The sequence below is a fragment of the Echiichthys vipera genome (genome assembly GCF_963691815.1).
Source record: "Echiichthys vipera genome assembly, chromosome: 7".
Lineage (NCBI taxonomy): Eukaryota > Metazoa > Chordata > Actinopteri > Perciformes > Trachinidae > Echiichthys > Echiichthys vipera.
The window spans coordinates 28,616,804-28,631,872 of record NC_139832.1 but is presented as its reverse complement, the minus strand read 5'-3'; the positions used below and the strand labels follow the sequence as shown (position 1 = coordinate 28,631,872).

At 41.1% G+C, this 15,069-nt stretch overlaps 1 protein-coding gene across 1 annotated transcript in view; it reads left to right on the top strand.

Annotated features, from left to right (window-relative positions):
- The window catches only part of ranbp10 (RAN binding protein 10), a 48,316-nt gene that overhangs the window by 2,604 nt on the left and 30,643 nt on the right, over window positions 1–15,069 (top strand). Inside the window, exon 2 of the mRNA XM_083917268.1 lies at window positions 10,086–10,197. Coding sequence (XP_083773394.1) covers window positions 10,086–10,197 — 112 coding nt within the window. The remainder of the gene's footprint in view (window positions 1–10,085; window positions 10,198–15,069) is intronic.

Here is a 15,069-nt window from a genome sequence, read left to right as displayed (position 1 = left end):
GTCTATACCTACTCTGTAAAGTGTCCTGAGATAACCTTTGTTATGATTTGGCACTATAAATAAAATTGAATTGGATTGATAATTTAGAAAAGGCCAATTGGTAAAGTGAGTCTTGAGCGAAGATTTAATAAAGAGCATGGCGTTTTTGAGACTTAGTTCATCAGGTAGACTTTTACAAAGGGTTGGAGACTTGGAGCCCTCTCACCTTTGTGTCTTCAGCTTTGACTGGACAAAAGCTAACAGGGCCTTATCTCACGTAGAGAGGATTTCATTGTTCTAATAAGGATCAAAGAATGGAAAGACATACAGTTGCTTGAAAGGTAGAGCTACATACATATAGGGAATAAACCATTCTGTGTAGGCCTATATGTACTGTAGCATACTGTGAAGTGTCATCTGTGCTTCTTGTAGGTATGAATTAATGTATATCTGATTAAAACAGAAGGGCTAGCATTCAATGCATCTTTTAAATGTCTTCCAGGATGACTAAAAGATGATAAAGGACTTTATTAGAATGACAAATAAATAAATCATTCAAAAACCTTTTACAAAAATTACAAGTAGGTCTTCTGTGGATTTGTGTGTGGAGGAACATGATAAAGAGTAACCATTCAGTTATCCATGACTACAAACTATTCACTGCTTCTCAAAATAAGAAGTTAAGCACAGCATATTCTTCTTTAACAACTGTATCGCTCTCTCTGTTCACAGGTCAATCTCTCTTTTACCACCTTAAATATCTGATTAATCTGTGAATGACTGAATTGTATCGTTAAAAATTACTATCAACGGGCTGAAGTGGCATTAAAGGAATAGTTCGACATTCTGGGAAATGTACTTTCCTGCTGAGTTGGATGAGAAGATTGATATCACTTTCATGTAGGACTGAACGATTTTGAAAAATATCAAATTGCCATTTGATTTGCAATATCAGAGGGAATGATCATGTTTAAAGTGATTATTCTCATTTTCATTGAATAACATTAATCATCTGTGGGAATCTGTACCTAACAAACTTTTTTTCTGTATAGATTAAAATGTATAGGTTAGAACATATGTAGCACAAAAACATTTAATTTAAAGGAAATACTGGGGAAATAAGTGGGCTGGGATTGCCTCCACACGGCTCTCAACCTAATACATGAAAAGCCAATGTTTTTCATGGCCACATACACTAACATGCATGCGCGGCTGGACTGTCTATTACAACAAACAAGAGAGAAACTCAGATTACACACACCCACAGAGTGATTTTTCTCTCTGATCAGGACACCATTACTCCACTACATCTTTACACAGATATTTTTGTAACATTTTGTTTAATAAATAATGCCATATTATGATTTGGATAAAATTTTCATTCATTGTTCAGCCCTACTTTCATTTCTATATTTAAATATGAAGCTACCTAGTCTCTGCTGGTTTAATCTTTTTCAAGCTTAAAACCCATTCTAATATTGACGGGGAGCCAGACAAATCTGAAAACCTATGTTTTGTTTGCTCTGCCAGATGCGTCTGGTGCCTCTCCCCTTTAGACAAATGTCCAGCAGCCTGTGATGTGCCAGGCCAACCACAACTGTTTATTTTACATGTGCCATGTTTGAGATGATGACGGTATAGATTAATCCAGCCAGCCGTTTGTATGTTTCGCCATTTAGCGGTGCTGCCATTGTTGCGGTGGCGTCTCCCTCCAGGATGTGCGCCCTTGAATTGGAGCTTTTAATAGAAGTTTACCGTTTCTACTTTTACCTTTACTTTTATGCAAATTACTTTTGACATCGATGTTTAGGAAGTCAGGAAGAACCTGTGCAATTCTCTGCTGCAACTTTGGAAAAAAACTGAACGTAAACAACACAAACCTTTACCTCATGAAGAGTGCCCCTGTCTGAGGCCGTACAGTCTACATGGATTCAAACCTTTACCTCATGGAGAGCCCCTGTCTGAGGCCGTACGGTCTACATGGATTCAAACCTTTACTTCATGAAGAGAGCCCCTGTCTGAGGACGTACGGTCTACATGGATTCAAACCTTTACTTCATGAAGAGTGCCCCTGTCTGAGGCCGTACGGTCTACATGGATTCAAACCTTTACCTCATGGAGAGCCCCTGTCTGAGGCCGTACGGTCTACATGGATTCAAACCTTTACCTCATGGAGAGCCCCTGTCTGAGGCCGTACGGTCTACATGGATTCAAACCTTTACTTCATGAAGAGAGCCCCTGTCTGAGGCCGTACGGTCTACATGGATTCAAACCTTTACCTCATGAAGAGTGCCCCTGTCCGAGGCCGTACGGTCTACATGGATTCAAACCTTTACCTCATGAAGAGTGCCCCTGTCTGAGGCTGTACGGTCTACATGGATTCAAACCTTTACCTCATGAAGAGAGCCCCTGTCCGAGGCCGTACGGTCTACAGTGATTCTCTGGGTGTGCAGATGTTCTCCAGAAATGGATCAAGAATATTAACAGAGGGGACTTTGTTCAAAACAGCAACAGCGCGCTAAGTTTTGGTTCACACTCGTAAATCTCACAATGAACAGCATGCGGCTGCCTAGCTTTAAAGTGAATCGGTGAAAAGTAACGTCAGCTAAGCTAACACTGCTTAGCTAGCTCACGTTAGACGCCTCTATCAAGGCTGCCGTGGTCGCACAGGGTAAATTAACTCTAGGTGGTGTTATTGTGAAATATAACGTAAGTTGCTCTAACTAGGGCAACCTTAGGACCACAAAGCAAACGTCAAGCAGCTGAGTTAATCAGTGATGAAGGAAAATAATTACAAGCACTCTTCATGAGGTAAAGGTTTGTGGAGGTTGTAGAAAAGGCAATGGCGGCAGCAATGGCGGCTTGTACACTTCGGTACTTCGCCGGATTCGTCTGTAGGGGAGCAGTGTTGAGGCATTTTTGGTAAACAACCAAGCAGCTCATGTAGAAATTTCTGTTGAAGCCGTTATCACGTCAGTATTAAATGAACTGGATGGTATATTTTAGCTAAAACAAGAAGAATCAACTGTACCAACTAGATATGTTTATTATATACCTGGTCATCTCCGTCGTCCATCTCCTCTATCTCTACGTAGCTTTGCACTAAGCAGATGGGAAGCACCTAAGTCCCACCCTAATGTGCTGTGATTGGCCATCTACACTGGACGGACCTCGTCACTGGTCGCTCAGCACTACATCACGTTTCAGAATGGCTGTAGATCTTTCCAGTTGGGTCCAAATTGAGGCATTTTTGGTCCATGCTGTTGATAACACCCCTTGAAAATATTAAAATGAACTGCAAGGTTCTAGACTTCCCATTTGTGGTTTAGTCACGGGACGTCAGGCTGATTCTAATAAGCTGTGTTATAAACTAGAGTAGGTGGATATGAGCAACCTTACAAAGTACAGGTCGTTAGTGGGATCAGAAGTAGCCATGGCAGCAGTGTTGCGGTCTACTGCCGCCTATTCAAAATACAGAAACCTGTCACTGTGTGGCCGACACAGCAGTAACCACTCTTCTGAAAGCAAACATGCTGTGAAGAAAACCCAATTTAGGTTGGCATGGTGTTAATATAACTATGAAGTCTCTAACCTATGAACAATACTGTGAAGTACTTACAGTTACACTAATCAATAGATTTGTATTAACAATCAAATGACTGTGTAATGTGAAAGAGGTCACTCGTAGTGTCAAAGCCACAGAGAATTGTCACCCACGTTCCCCGCAGTTTTACAGAGCCTCTAAATATTCCCCAGGTGATGACACTGTTTAATCTAGATTGATAGTCTGCAGACATGTTCCCGTGTTTGTTTTGGCCTCATACATTTTGGGATGTACACAGACGATGAAACGTATGTCGCACTTACAGGGAACTCTGTTTGCTGCCAGGGTTCCTAAGAAAAAGACAAAACACCTAAACGCTGTCTGCTAAAACATCCACCATTACAAATTTATAGGTCAGTGGTATGCAAATGCTGAGATTATGATTTGCTGCACTGTCCCCAAGAGGCTGAAAAAAGTCAATTATTACAGTTTTACACGTCTGCACTTTGCTCCAAATCCACCTTCTTCTGACATGAACCTTGTGATGCTGACTCTCATCCAAACCGCTTCACCGCCAGAGGCAAACCTCTGCGTGATATAGGTTGCAGTCTGACAATGCTAACAAAATTAAATCGTCTGAAAAGTCTGACATGGAGTCCTGAGGTCACCAAAGAAGACTGGACATCCTCCAATCCTTGGCTCTGCCTTAAAATGATGTCCTTGAAAATCACAAACAAACAGAATGACAAAGCACAAAGGAGTCATCTACTGAGAACGTGCTTGACAAAGTGCCAAGGCTGAAGACAAAGCTTTTGGTCCAGTTATACAAGGACCTAATTGCTCAGATTAACAGCCCCAGTGGCTCATAATCCCAGAGACACCTCGGACTAGTCCAAATTCATTAAACAAACTGCTGCTTTAAAGCAATTCTTTCCCTTTCTGGCATTTTTACACTTTTCTTTTCTAATCTGAAAGTCAGTCTGAATAAATTGATTTACCGGACTTCCTGCCTCTCATCAGTCGCTCTGTTACACTGCTCATGCTGCGTTCAAGTGTTATGGGACATCTGAATTTTCGGACCTCCAACTAGGCAAAGTGCACTTGAATGCCTGTCAAAGTGAAACCTCACACTAGTGAATTTGGGAGAGATCGCAATACCCCTCATTCTGTTAATTATCAGTCCCAAACATGCGCCCTGCTGGCACAGAGGTGGCCAGTATCAGCAGGTGCTGTTGGACTTCCACCACTCCAGTGGGTTTTCTGAGGACGGATGCATGGCTCACTGAAACAAGCTTCTAGTTCGTTGACATCCGTATATTCGAACTAGTCCACCCTGAAGAGGGTGTCCAGTACCTCTGTGCTTGCGACATTGTGGCGCTGAACGTCACTGCTTTCCCCCTCCATATCGTCTGGGCCTTTGTGTTTCGGGTCAAGTGCAGAAGCAAGAGGTGCTGCGTGTACAAAAAAAACAAAAAAAAAAAAAACTTGAGTGCCTTGGTTTACCAATGGAGGTAATTTGAAACAAGGACAACTCGAGCACTCACGCCCACCCCTAAAACATACTATTTCCCAAACTTTTTTCAAGTGTCATTTTTTTTACAATGACAAACTATCTCGACCAAAGTCACACAGCCTTATCTGTAAATCATGAGAACAGCAAATTAATGCGTAACATTCCTTACATTTTTTTACTGCCATTTCCTTATATTATGTTGAATATGTAAAACAGTCATTTGGAAGAGATATACATTTGATAAATAACAACTTATATATGGTTTTATGCATGTGTTATTGCAAACATAGCCTGTATACACGTTGGACACTATAGATGAGACGAGTTAACATGCTCTTATTTTTATATCCTCTCATCAGCAAAAACCGTTTACAGTACAAATCAGTAGTAAAAGGTAAAGTGTTTGTTGCATATAAAGTTGACTATTTAAATTCTGTATGTATTGTGCTGTAAATACATTATGGACATATCACAGTAAGTTTGTTAGACCGTAGTTTCACTTTTTGCATATTTAACTCCACTCAGAAATCTAATTTGAATGGGAGGACCTAACAGCATGATTTGGGATGAAGTCAGTCCCGGTCCACTTAGGTGTAAAAAAATGAATCTGCATCACTGTGTCCTATAAAACAACTTGTTCTGGGTGTTTTCTGTGTTAAAGTTAATTGTAACAATGTGGTCACGTCCACCTAGAAACATCTTGGTCGGTGTTCGGTTATGCAAAGTACCTTGCTAACAAAGCTAACATTATCCAGCTAGCTAGTGCTAGCATTAGCTGGTAACTTGAGCGAAACTGCTGATTTTCAACCAGCTCTGTGTCGCTGCAGTAAGTAGATGCAGAAGAATGGCATTAGCACCCAGAGGTCCACGCTCACCCGCTGGCATTAAGGGGCCTTCACATGATAAGCTTTTTTCGCTGGGCTCACCTCGAGGTTGGGTGCAGAGACCCAGTAAACGGCTAAATCACGTCAGTGATTACGTGTTACGTTTTCTTCCCAGATCATGATACGACTTTAATGTAAAGTTAAATAGTTTTGGAAACTCGGATACACAATAAGTTTTTCCTCCATCTTTCTAACCGGCTTGATGTCGCTCTCTGGTTGCCTAGAAAACGTAAACGTCACACTGAAAGCTTCTATCTCATTGGTTGAGCTTTTGAAAGGTCAGCGGCAAGAAGGTCAAAGTTCAAATCAGTTGAACTTTGAGTGCAGCAGCAGAGAAGCAAATCTGAGCGCTGCCGCCTACTTCATAGGAAACGAACGGAAAGACCGACGCAAAGCGTTTTTACCGCTTATCATGTGTAGGGGCCTTAAGCCTGCTGGATGATTAACGTCAGTTTCTCTCAATTGCCATTGATATGACACTGGCATAGCACTCAGCTCTGCCCTCTCCTCCAAATACGTTCAAGGCTTCAAAAGGGTAGTCCACAAACATATTGGTGATGTCAAGGTAGTTATGTCCATTTCATAGATAGATAGATAGATATTAAATATATCAAAGGTACACAATTGACATAAAACAACACAGGATTAAATATACAGTACATACAAATATACAGTATACAATATCAAATAGTGCAAAGTTATACAGTTTATGTGATCATGCTAGAACCCATGGTGGGATTTCTTGTTTCTAAGAAAGCAATTAAGTCCTGAGTGTGCTGTGAGGTAAGAACAGGACATTAACCTTTGATCCTTGACCTCTGCTGGAGTGATTTGATGTCACATAACAGCTGAAAGGTGTAACCGTGCAGTGACACGGCTGTTTCTCAGAGGACAGGTTATTTCAGTGAAATAGTTTTGCATTTTGATATAAATGTTACAATCTGGTGATGAGGGTGCAGTAGCAGCTAATGTTGTTGTATTTGGAGGTTTTTAAAAGACACTTAGAAAAGTAGTAGCCATTTATCATACCCATCTATGCAGTTGTAAATAGACCTGTTGGCCTACTGACGACTCATTTTCACGAAGAGCAGCTAAAAATAGACGTCATGAATGTTGCTGCAACCATCGGAGCAGACAATCACACACAAACACACACACATGGACCGGCGTGCTGGTCACACACATAAACATCCTATGGAAACATCACAGACCACTCTACTTGATGACTTTGATTCAGTTCAATTCAAAACACTCAATTTGTCACAGAGAGCAGTACTGTTACACAATATATAATTATTTTTAAAAAAATGCCATAATAAGCTGTACTTATCATGATAATAATGAAATGATTACAGTTTTTCCTGATTGCTTAGACACGCTTAGTGAAACTGGGATCCACAGCAGAAATCTTCTCTTGCACATGTGTTCACACTTTTTCATTGGTTTCACACCCTTTTTCTCACAGAAAGACAAAACTATCAGATTAACTGTGTTAAACAAAAGGAAAACAGCGGATAGAAATCCCTTTCATAATTATATGTGAAGTTCTGGATATTTGAAATGATCATTAATTTGTTTTTTGGATTATTTCAACCCATAACTTTCCTTTGGTTGCATTTTATATTATTCTTATTTACAGTGTTCAGAATTACTTAGGTCAAAAAACAATGGAAACAAGACTGTAGGTCGGAACCTAGTGTCTCTGATACACAACAATACTCTTTTGTTTCTGAGTTTGAGTGAAATTCTTGTTTCTTTGGTGAAGAAAGAATGCAGTACAAAAGCTGTACCATAATGTTTGTGTGAATTCCTTTAGGTGCTTGCTGTATAAAAGAAATTTCCCCTTTGTGGGACTAATAAAGAAATATCTTGTCTTATCTTATCTGGTCTTGTCTTGTCTGGTCTGGTCTGGTCTGGTCTGGTCACAGAAAGACCTGTACACAAGATTAAAATGAATCAAGCAAATGTCCTATATAAAGAAACAGTGCAGCTTTCAGATTTTTTTCTTATTCTGTTGTAAGATCTTTGGAGGAAAGAAATCAGTTCATGCTGTGATCTGCTTTCTTACAACTAAGCACTTATAACTATGTAAAGTATCAACAAACAGGCATTCAGCACAAGTTAAGGCTGAACCTGTTCATAGTGATAGCTGTATTTTGTATTTTGTTGTCTATTGTGTAATGATTGAGTGAAAGAATATATTAATTTGAGGTTGTGTTGTTTGATGGGAGTATTTGCTTTTGGTGCATGTGTTTAAATACTTTGAGTGTTAAAACATTTTACAAACAGAATGTGTCATTTGGTCCAGTTTTTTTTTATTAATAATATTCTGCAAATGTACTTAATTTCAAAATAATAATGATGACAGTTTAAAGGAATGATTGACATTTATCTCCTGTAAATGGTGTGATGATGATCCCATGTGCGGGATTATAACCAGGAGTGTAAATGTTATATAAAATTTAAAGAATGCAGAAGTTAAGTATCTCACGGATAAATATAGACCACAAAGCTAAGCTCAATTTCAGTCGACTAGCGTATTTGATCAATACGATACTGTATCTCCTGTATGTTTCTAGCTGGCTATGTGTAAGTAGCTGGAATACGCACGCACGCACGCACGCACGCACGCACGCAAAGGCCTCAAGGTGTCTGCTGACAGCCAGCTGCTTCGTTTAAGGTTACAGCCTAAATTTCATACATGCAAACAAACACAGACACACACACACACACAGACACACACACACAGGACGGTCAAACAGTTAGTGGTGTGACTACATGTAACAGAAAGAGATGCACATGTTTATTGTAGAGCCTAGATGACAGTTACACAACACACTACTGAACATAGTTCTCTCTCTCTCTCTCTCTCTCTCCCTCTCTCTGTCTCCATCTCTCTTTCTATCTCATGACCCGGGGGATTGCATAAGCAGCCATCTGAATATAGAATGACAGACAGTAATGACTGTTGTGCTTGAATCTAATTGGTCCAGAGATTATACCTATGAGCCCTATGGCCCCGTTGCTTACATCTTTACCACTAATGTAAATAAAGTCTTACATTATCTTTATGCACAGACACAACATATGTCATAATCTCCTCATAGAAAAGTTACCTTAACAGAAGTATGGATTATTGGCAGAAAGCTTATTCTGTGCGTGGCTGATCATCACTAGATTTCATTGTAGGTTCCCAGCGAGTCAAATTGTTAGATGTGGCTGTCTGATTTCTGGATTTGATGAATTGATGAATAGCAAAGAGGAGCATCAAACACAGGCGTGGGGATAAAATACAGCTCATGAAAGCATAGTGGATGAGTAAAGTCACAGCACTAATAGAATATTGTTATACAGCTGACAAGTGACACCCCCCCCCCCCCCCCCCCTCACACACACACACACACACACACACACACACTGCTACACTCTGGTTTGTACAGAGAGCACCTGGGCTCTGGTCAGCTGGTAGGCTATATTGTTTATAACTTTACCGCTAGATCAGATTTACCAAACCTAGAACATACTGAGCGAATCAGTGGAAAGCAAAAGGCAATACCAGATTTGTGTCATTATTTGTTTGGGGTTAAAGTTCAAAGCATGTACAGTAGCAGTTTTGAAATGTAAAAATGCATAAAATGTCCATGTAATAAAAGCGAAGAGGTTGATTGTCCAGTCACTTACATGTTCTTTTCCGCTGCTACCATCGAGGATGGACTTGACATTGTAAAACTGCAGCTAGATTTGTTAGACATTCAGCATGACAATGTTAGAGACGCTAAAAACCCATTTGGTATGAGCAAAAGGCACTGATAGAAGTCTGTCATGTCATGCCACAACAAAGGCAGTTGAGTGCACAAATGTAAGACTTTTAGGAGCTGTCAGCTGTCCCTCTACTGGTTTTGGAATTAAACTGAGCCAATAACTAAACACGTTTGATGAAACTGTTGTCTGCTCTACAAGCTTTGGTAGAAAATCAGCAGTCAAACACAAGCCCAGTGTTATTCTTTGCTCAATTACACCCGTGAAGTAAAACGTGAAGCAGCAGGCTAATGTCACTGGAACTCGACACCACCGTAAACCATGACAATTTGTTTCCAGAAGACTTGACCTGCGTGAATTACTGTACCAAATTGTTCATGTGTACTTTGTTTTACCTCTCTCGCAGGTCATGGTAAGAACCACAAGGATGCAGCATCAGTGCGAGCCACACACCCAATCCCTGCTGCCTGTGGGATCTACTACTTTGAAGTCAAGATTGTCAGCAAAGGTCGAGACGGGTAAGCAGATGCAGCTTTGTTCAAGCTTTATTGCATGTGCACCCACTTTTTACAGGTCCATATTGCACTCATTTTGCCCGAACAAAATGAAAGTGTTGTTTTGATTCAAATATATTGGACCTAAAATTTCTTCATTATTTCACTTACAGCTTGCCCCGGCCATTGCACTCTTAACTGCAATCGATATTATATAGTTTGCTGCCTGTTGAAGAGAGAGAGAGAGTAATATTTCAGCAATGTATGGCAGTGTATGTTTCTGTGTAGCATTTACATACACCAACGGGAGGACACTTTTGCTGCCCTGAGTAAATTAAGTCACATTACACACACATTTATCTTTGAGAACTCCCATGCCGATGCTGTGGTTATAGTCATCTTAAAACTGCTCTTCCCAGCTACAATCAGCATGTTAAACATCCAACTAGGGGAGCACACATCCTGGATCATTGTTACAGTAATGTGAAGTCCGCTTATCAATCCAGCCTCAGACCAACTGTCGTAAAATCTTATCACTCTACTACTACTTCCTACATACATACAGAGGAGTAAACAATCAAAGCCTACATTAGGTTCTGTTCAGTGTTGGGCAAAGGAGAACAAAATTAAATTACAAGGATGCTTTGATGTTACAGATTGGTCTGTATTCCACTATGATTCAGTCACTGGGTACATTGAATTTTGTATTGACTGTTGTGTTCCAAAGAGGGTTATAAAGCGACACACTAGTCAAAAGCCGTGTTCCAAGGAGGGTTATTAAGCGACACGCTAGTCAAAAGCCGTGTTCCAAGGAGGGTTATAAAGCGACACGCTAGTCAAAAGCCGTGTTCCAAGGAGGGTTATAAAGCGACACGCTAGTCAAAAGCCGTGTTCCAAGGAGGTTTATAAAGCGACACGCTAGTCAAAAGCCGTGTTCCAAGGAGGGTTATAAAGCGACACGCTAGTCAAAAGCCGTGTTCCAAGGAGGGTTTTAAAGCGACACGCTAGTCAAAAGTCGTGTTCCAAGGAGGGTTATAAAGCGGCACGCTAGTCAAAAGCCGCGTTCCAAGGAGGGTTATAAAGCGGTCGTGAATAGGAAAATTCAACAGCGGACTGATGCTTTCAAATCTGGAAATGCTGCAACTTATAAACAGTCCAGATATTCTTTGGAACGGTCTCTTACAGCAGCTAAATGAGCCTATGGAGCCAAGATAGAGGGACATTTCATGGAGGGGAGACCCACGACGCACGTGTAAACTCCATCATCACGTGCAAACCTAAAGGAGGATTTTTGTCCCATCTTCGCCTTATTATTCATTCATTCATCTTCAACCGCTTGTCCCTGTCGGCGTCGCGGGGGCTGGAGCTGATCTCAGCTGACATTGGGCGTGAGGCGGGGTCCACCCTGGAGAGGACGCCAGTCTATCACAGGGCACGACGAACAACCATTCACACCTATGGGCAGGTTTTTTAGAGTCATCAATTAACCTAACACGTGCATGTCTTTTGGATTGTGGGAGGAAACCGGAGAACCCGGAGGAAATCCACGCAGACACAGGGAGAACATGCAAACTCCATTTAATACTATTATTTCTAGTTTATTTAAAATGGGACAATGGCAATTTCGTGGTCAAAAAGCCAGAATCAGCCAGAAAGCTAGTTTTCATCTGTAGTCCCCTGGCCATGATGTGAAAAGGCAATAAAAATTACAATTTAAAAAAGAAGAAAAGAAAAAGAAAAAAAAAAAGAAAAAAGCACACAATACATGTACAATATAATACAAAATACATATGCAAACACTTACTATACAATTAAGAAAAATACAACATCACAACATAACATTTTATCATAACAGGCTTATATATTGGTGTTGGCAGCTGTAAGTGTTGATAAGCCACCTTTTCATGTTTTTTGTGAAGGCCTTGTATGTTGTACGACACACTGAAAGTGCTCCTGCGCAGATAATACGTTTTATTGTTGCTTTGAAATTGCAAATGTTGAGCCTGTTTCTTTTCCTGCGTGTAATGAGCAAAATGGCTTTACCATCCGTAAGGAGGATGTCCGGAAGGTCCTCTCCAGGACTACAGTTAGGAAAGCTCCTGGTCCGGACCGTATTCCTCCCCGTGTCCTTAGACTGTGCTCTGAGCAACTCGCCCCTGTTCTGACAGATCTTTTTAACATGTCATTCAGGATTAGCACTGTCCCACAAAATCAATCAGAATTCCTATGCCCAAGAAGACACCTGTGATGTGTCTTTATGAAAACCTTTGAGCGGTTGGTGCTGGATTATATTAGAGATCAAATCCCTGTGTCTGTGGACCCGCTCCAATTGGCATATAGAAAAAATAGAAGTGTTGTGGACACCATTTCCTTTGCTTTGAACTCAGTCTATAAGCATCTTGACAATGGGAAATCATACGCTAGAATGCTACTCATAGACTACAGTTCAGCTTTTAACTCAATGCTCCCAACAAATCTTTTCACAAACTCAAATACCTTGGACTCCACGATGCATGTTACAAAAAATGTAACATCCATTTGCAAATGGATGTTAAATGTTTTGACTTGCCGACCACATAGGGTCAAAATCAATGGTTGTATTGCTGATGAGCCGCATGGTCCCCCTGGACTGGTTTCTGCTGGTTGGGCTCCATATTATCGTTGCTGATTAAATAGAGTTGGTATAGCAGCTGCCACGTTAGACGGGCAGGACTGAGGACGTTAGCTCCTTAGCTCTTCCATTAACGTTAGTGTTTATCATTATGAGGCTAGTCGCTAGCTTAATGATAACTTAACAGACATAACTGTTTAATACTTCAGTGTTTTTGAAACGCAAACACTACGGACTATAAACCCACCAGAAAGACAGGAATGTCGGCTTTGTTGTGTTACCCTACTTCGCCGCCACCACTTTCGCTTTGTCAGCGTATTGGATGTTTACTCCAAATATCACTCACAACCTCTATTAGAGTGGTCTCAGTCTTGTTGCCAATATCTGCATCAGCTGCTCTATACGGTTTATTGCCACGACAGAGGGTTTCATTAACAGTGTAAGGCAGACATGCCCAAAGTCCGGCCCCCGGGCCAAATGTGGCTTGTGTCCAAATTTCCACCGGCCCGTAGCATCCTATCATAAAATCAATAATATGTGGCCCGCCAGCACAGTTTCCCACAGTAAACAATACACACATACGAAAAAGTAATTTTTTATTTCACCATAAGCCGGCAGTAGACCTGTGGCTGCACTCTCATAACTACTTGACATTGAAAAACAGAATCGTCCGTATTTAGAAACAAAAGCCCCCGTTCTCTATTGAGCTGAAAAAGACGCGCTGTGTCCCGTATTACTGTGAGAGTAAAAAAATAGCCAGAAAATTGCCATTGGAAAATAAATAACAGAGCACTTTTTTATAAAACTTTACGGTAAACTTCTGTCCTGCTCTGTGACCAATGAGCTAACAGCATATTTACGCATGAGTATGATGAACTTTAACCCTTGTGGAATATTTTTAGGCCATTTCGAAAATGGCGACTGGTACGAAAAAGAGGAAAGTTGACAACGAGGGCCGCCGTTTCAAGGACAAATGGAAATCGGAGTACTTTTTCGCTGACATACGAAACAATTGTGTCTGTCTAATTTGCCAAGAGACTGTGGCTGTTTTCAAAGAATTTAATATTAAGAGGCACTACCAGACGAAACACGCTAACTATGACAAGCTAACCGCGAACGAACGCACCGAAAAACTAAAGCAACTGGAAGCTGCTTTGATAGCGCAGCAGAGTTTTTTCACAAGAGCCGTGAAGCAAATGAAAATTCTACAAAGGCGAGTTATGAGGTGGCAATGCTAATTGCCAAGCACTGCAAACCTTTCACGGAGGGTGAATTTATTAAAGACTGCGTGATGCAAATGGTGGAGAAAATCTGTCCGGAGAAAAAGCAAGACTTTGCCAATGTTAGCCTGGGTCGTAGCACTGTGGCACGAAGGATTGAAGAAATTTCATCTGATATCAAGAGACAGTTAGAGGCAAAAGGAGTGGAGTTTGACTTTTTCTCGTTAGCCTGCGACGAAAGCACGGATGCGTCAGACACCGCTGAGTTACTGATTTTTTTGAGAGGAGTGGACAATGAAATGAACGTGAGTGAAGAGCTTCTTGACCTTCAGAGCCTTAAAGACCAAACAAGAGGAGTAGATTTGTTTGCTTCTGTTTGTTCCACCGTAGATGACATGAAACTACAATGGAATAAAATCACCGGGATTATTACGGACGGCGCACCTGCCATGGTTGGTGAGAAAAGTGGGCTATCAACGCTCGTCTGCAAAAAAAGTCAGCGAAGCAGGAGGTAAAGCTATAAAACTCCACTGTATTATTCACCAACAGGTTCTGTGTGCCAAACATCTGAAATACGATCACGTTATGAAACCCGTGATAAAGGCTATTAATTATATTCGCTCCAGAGCCCTGTGCCACCGTCAGTTTCAGCAGTTTCTCCTCGACATCCACGCTGAATATGGAGATGTTGTGTATCACAATGACATAAGATGGCTCAGTCGTGGGTCTGCACTGCAGCGATTCTACTCCCTCAGAAAGGAGATCGGACAGTTCCTGGCACAAAAGGGACAACCAATGCCGGAAATCTCTGATCCTGTTTGGCTGGCTGATTTTGGATTTTTGGTTGACATAACACGACATCTTAACGCACTGAACACCAGCCTTCAAGGGCCAAATGCAGTGGTAAGTAGTGTTGCACGGTATACCGATACTAGAAAGGTACCGCGGCACCCAGCCGATAAGAATGATACTTTTTCACGTTTTATTAGTATCATAAAACCTTTTCACGTTTTATTAGTATCGGTACTTTCTGAATTATCTGCGACAGCGTGTCTGTGCAGCTTC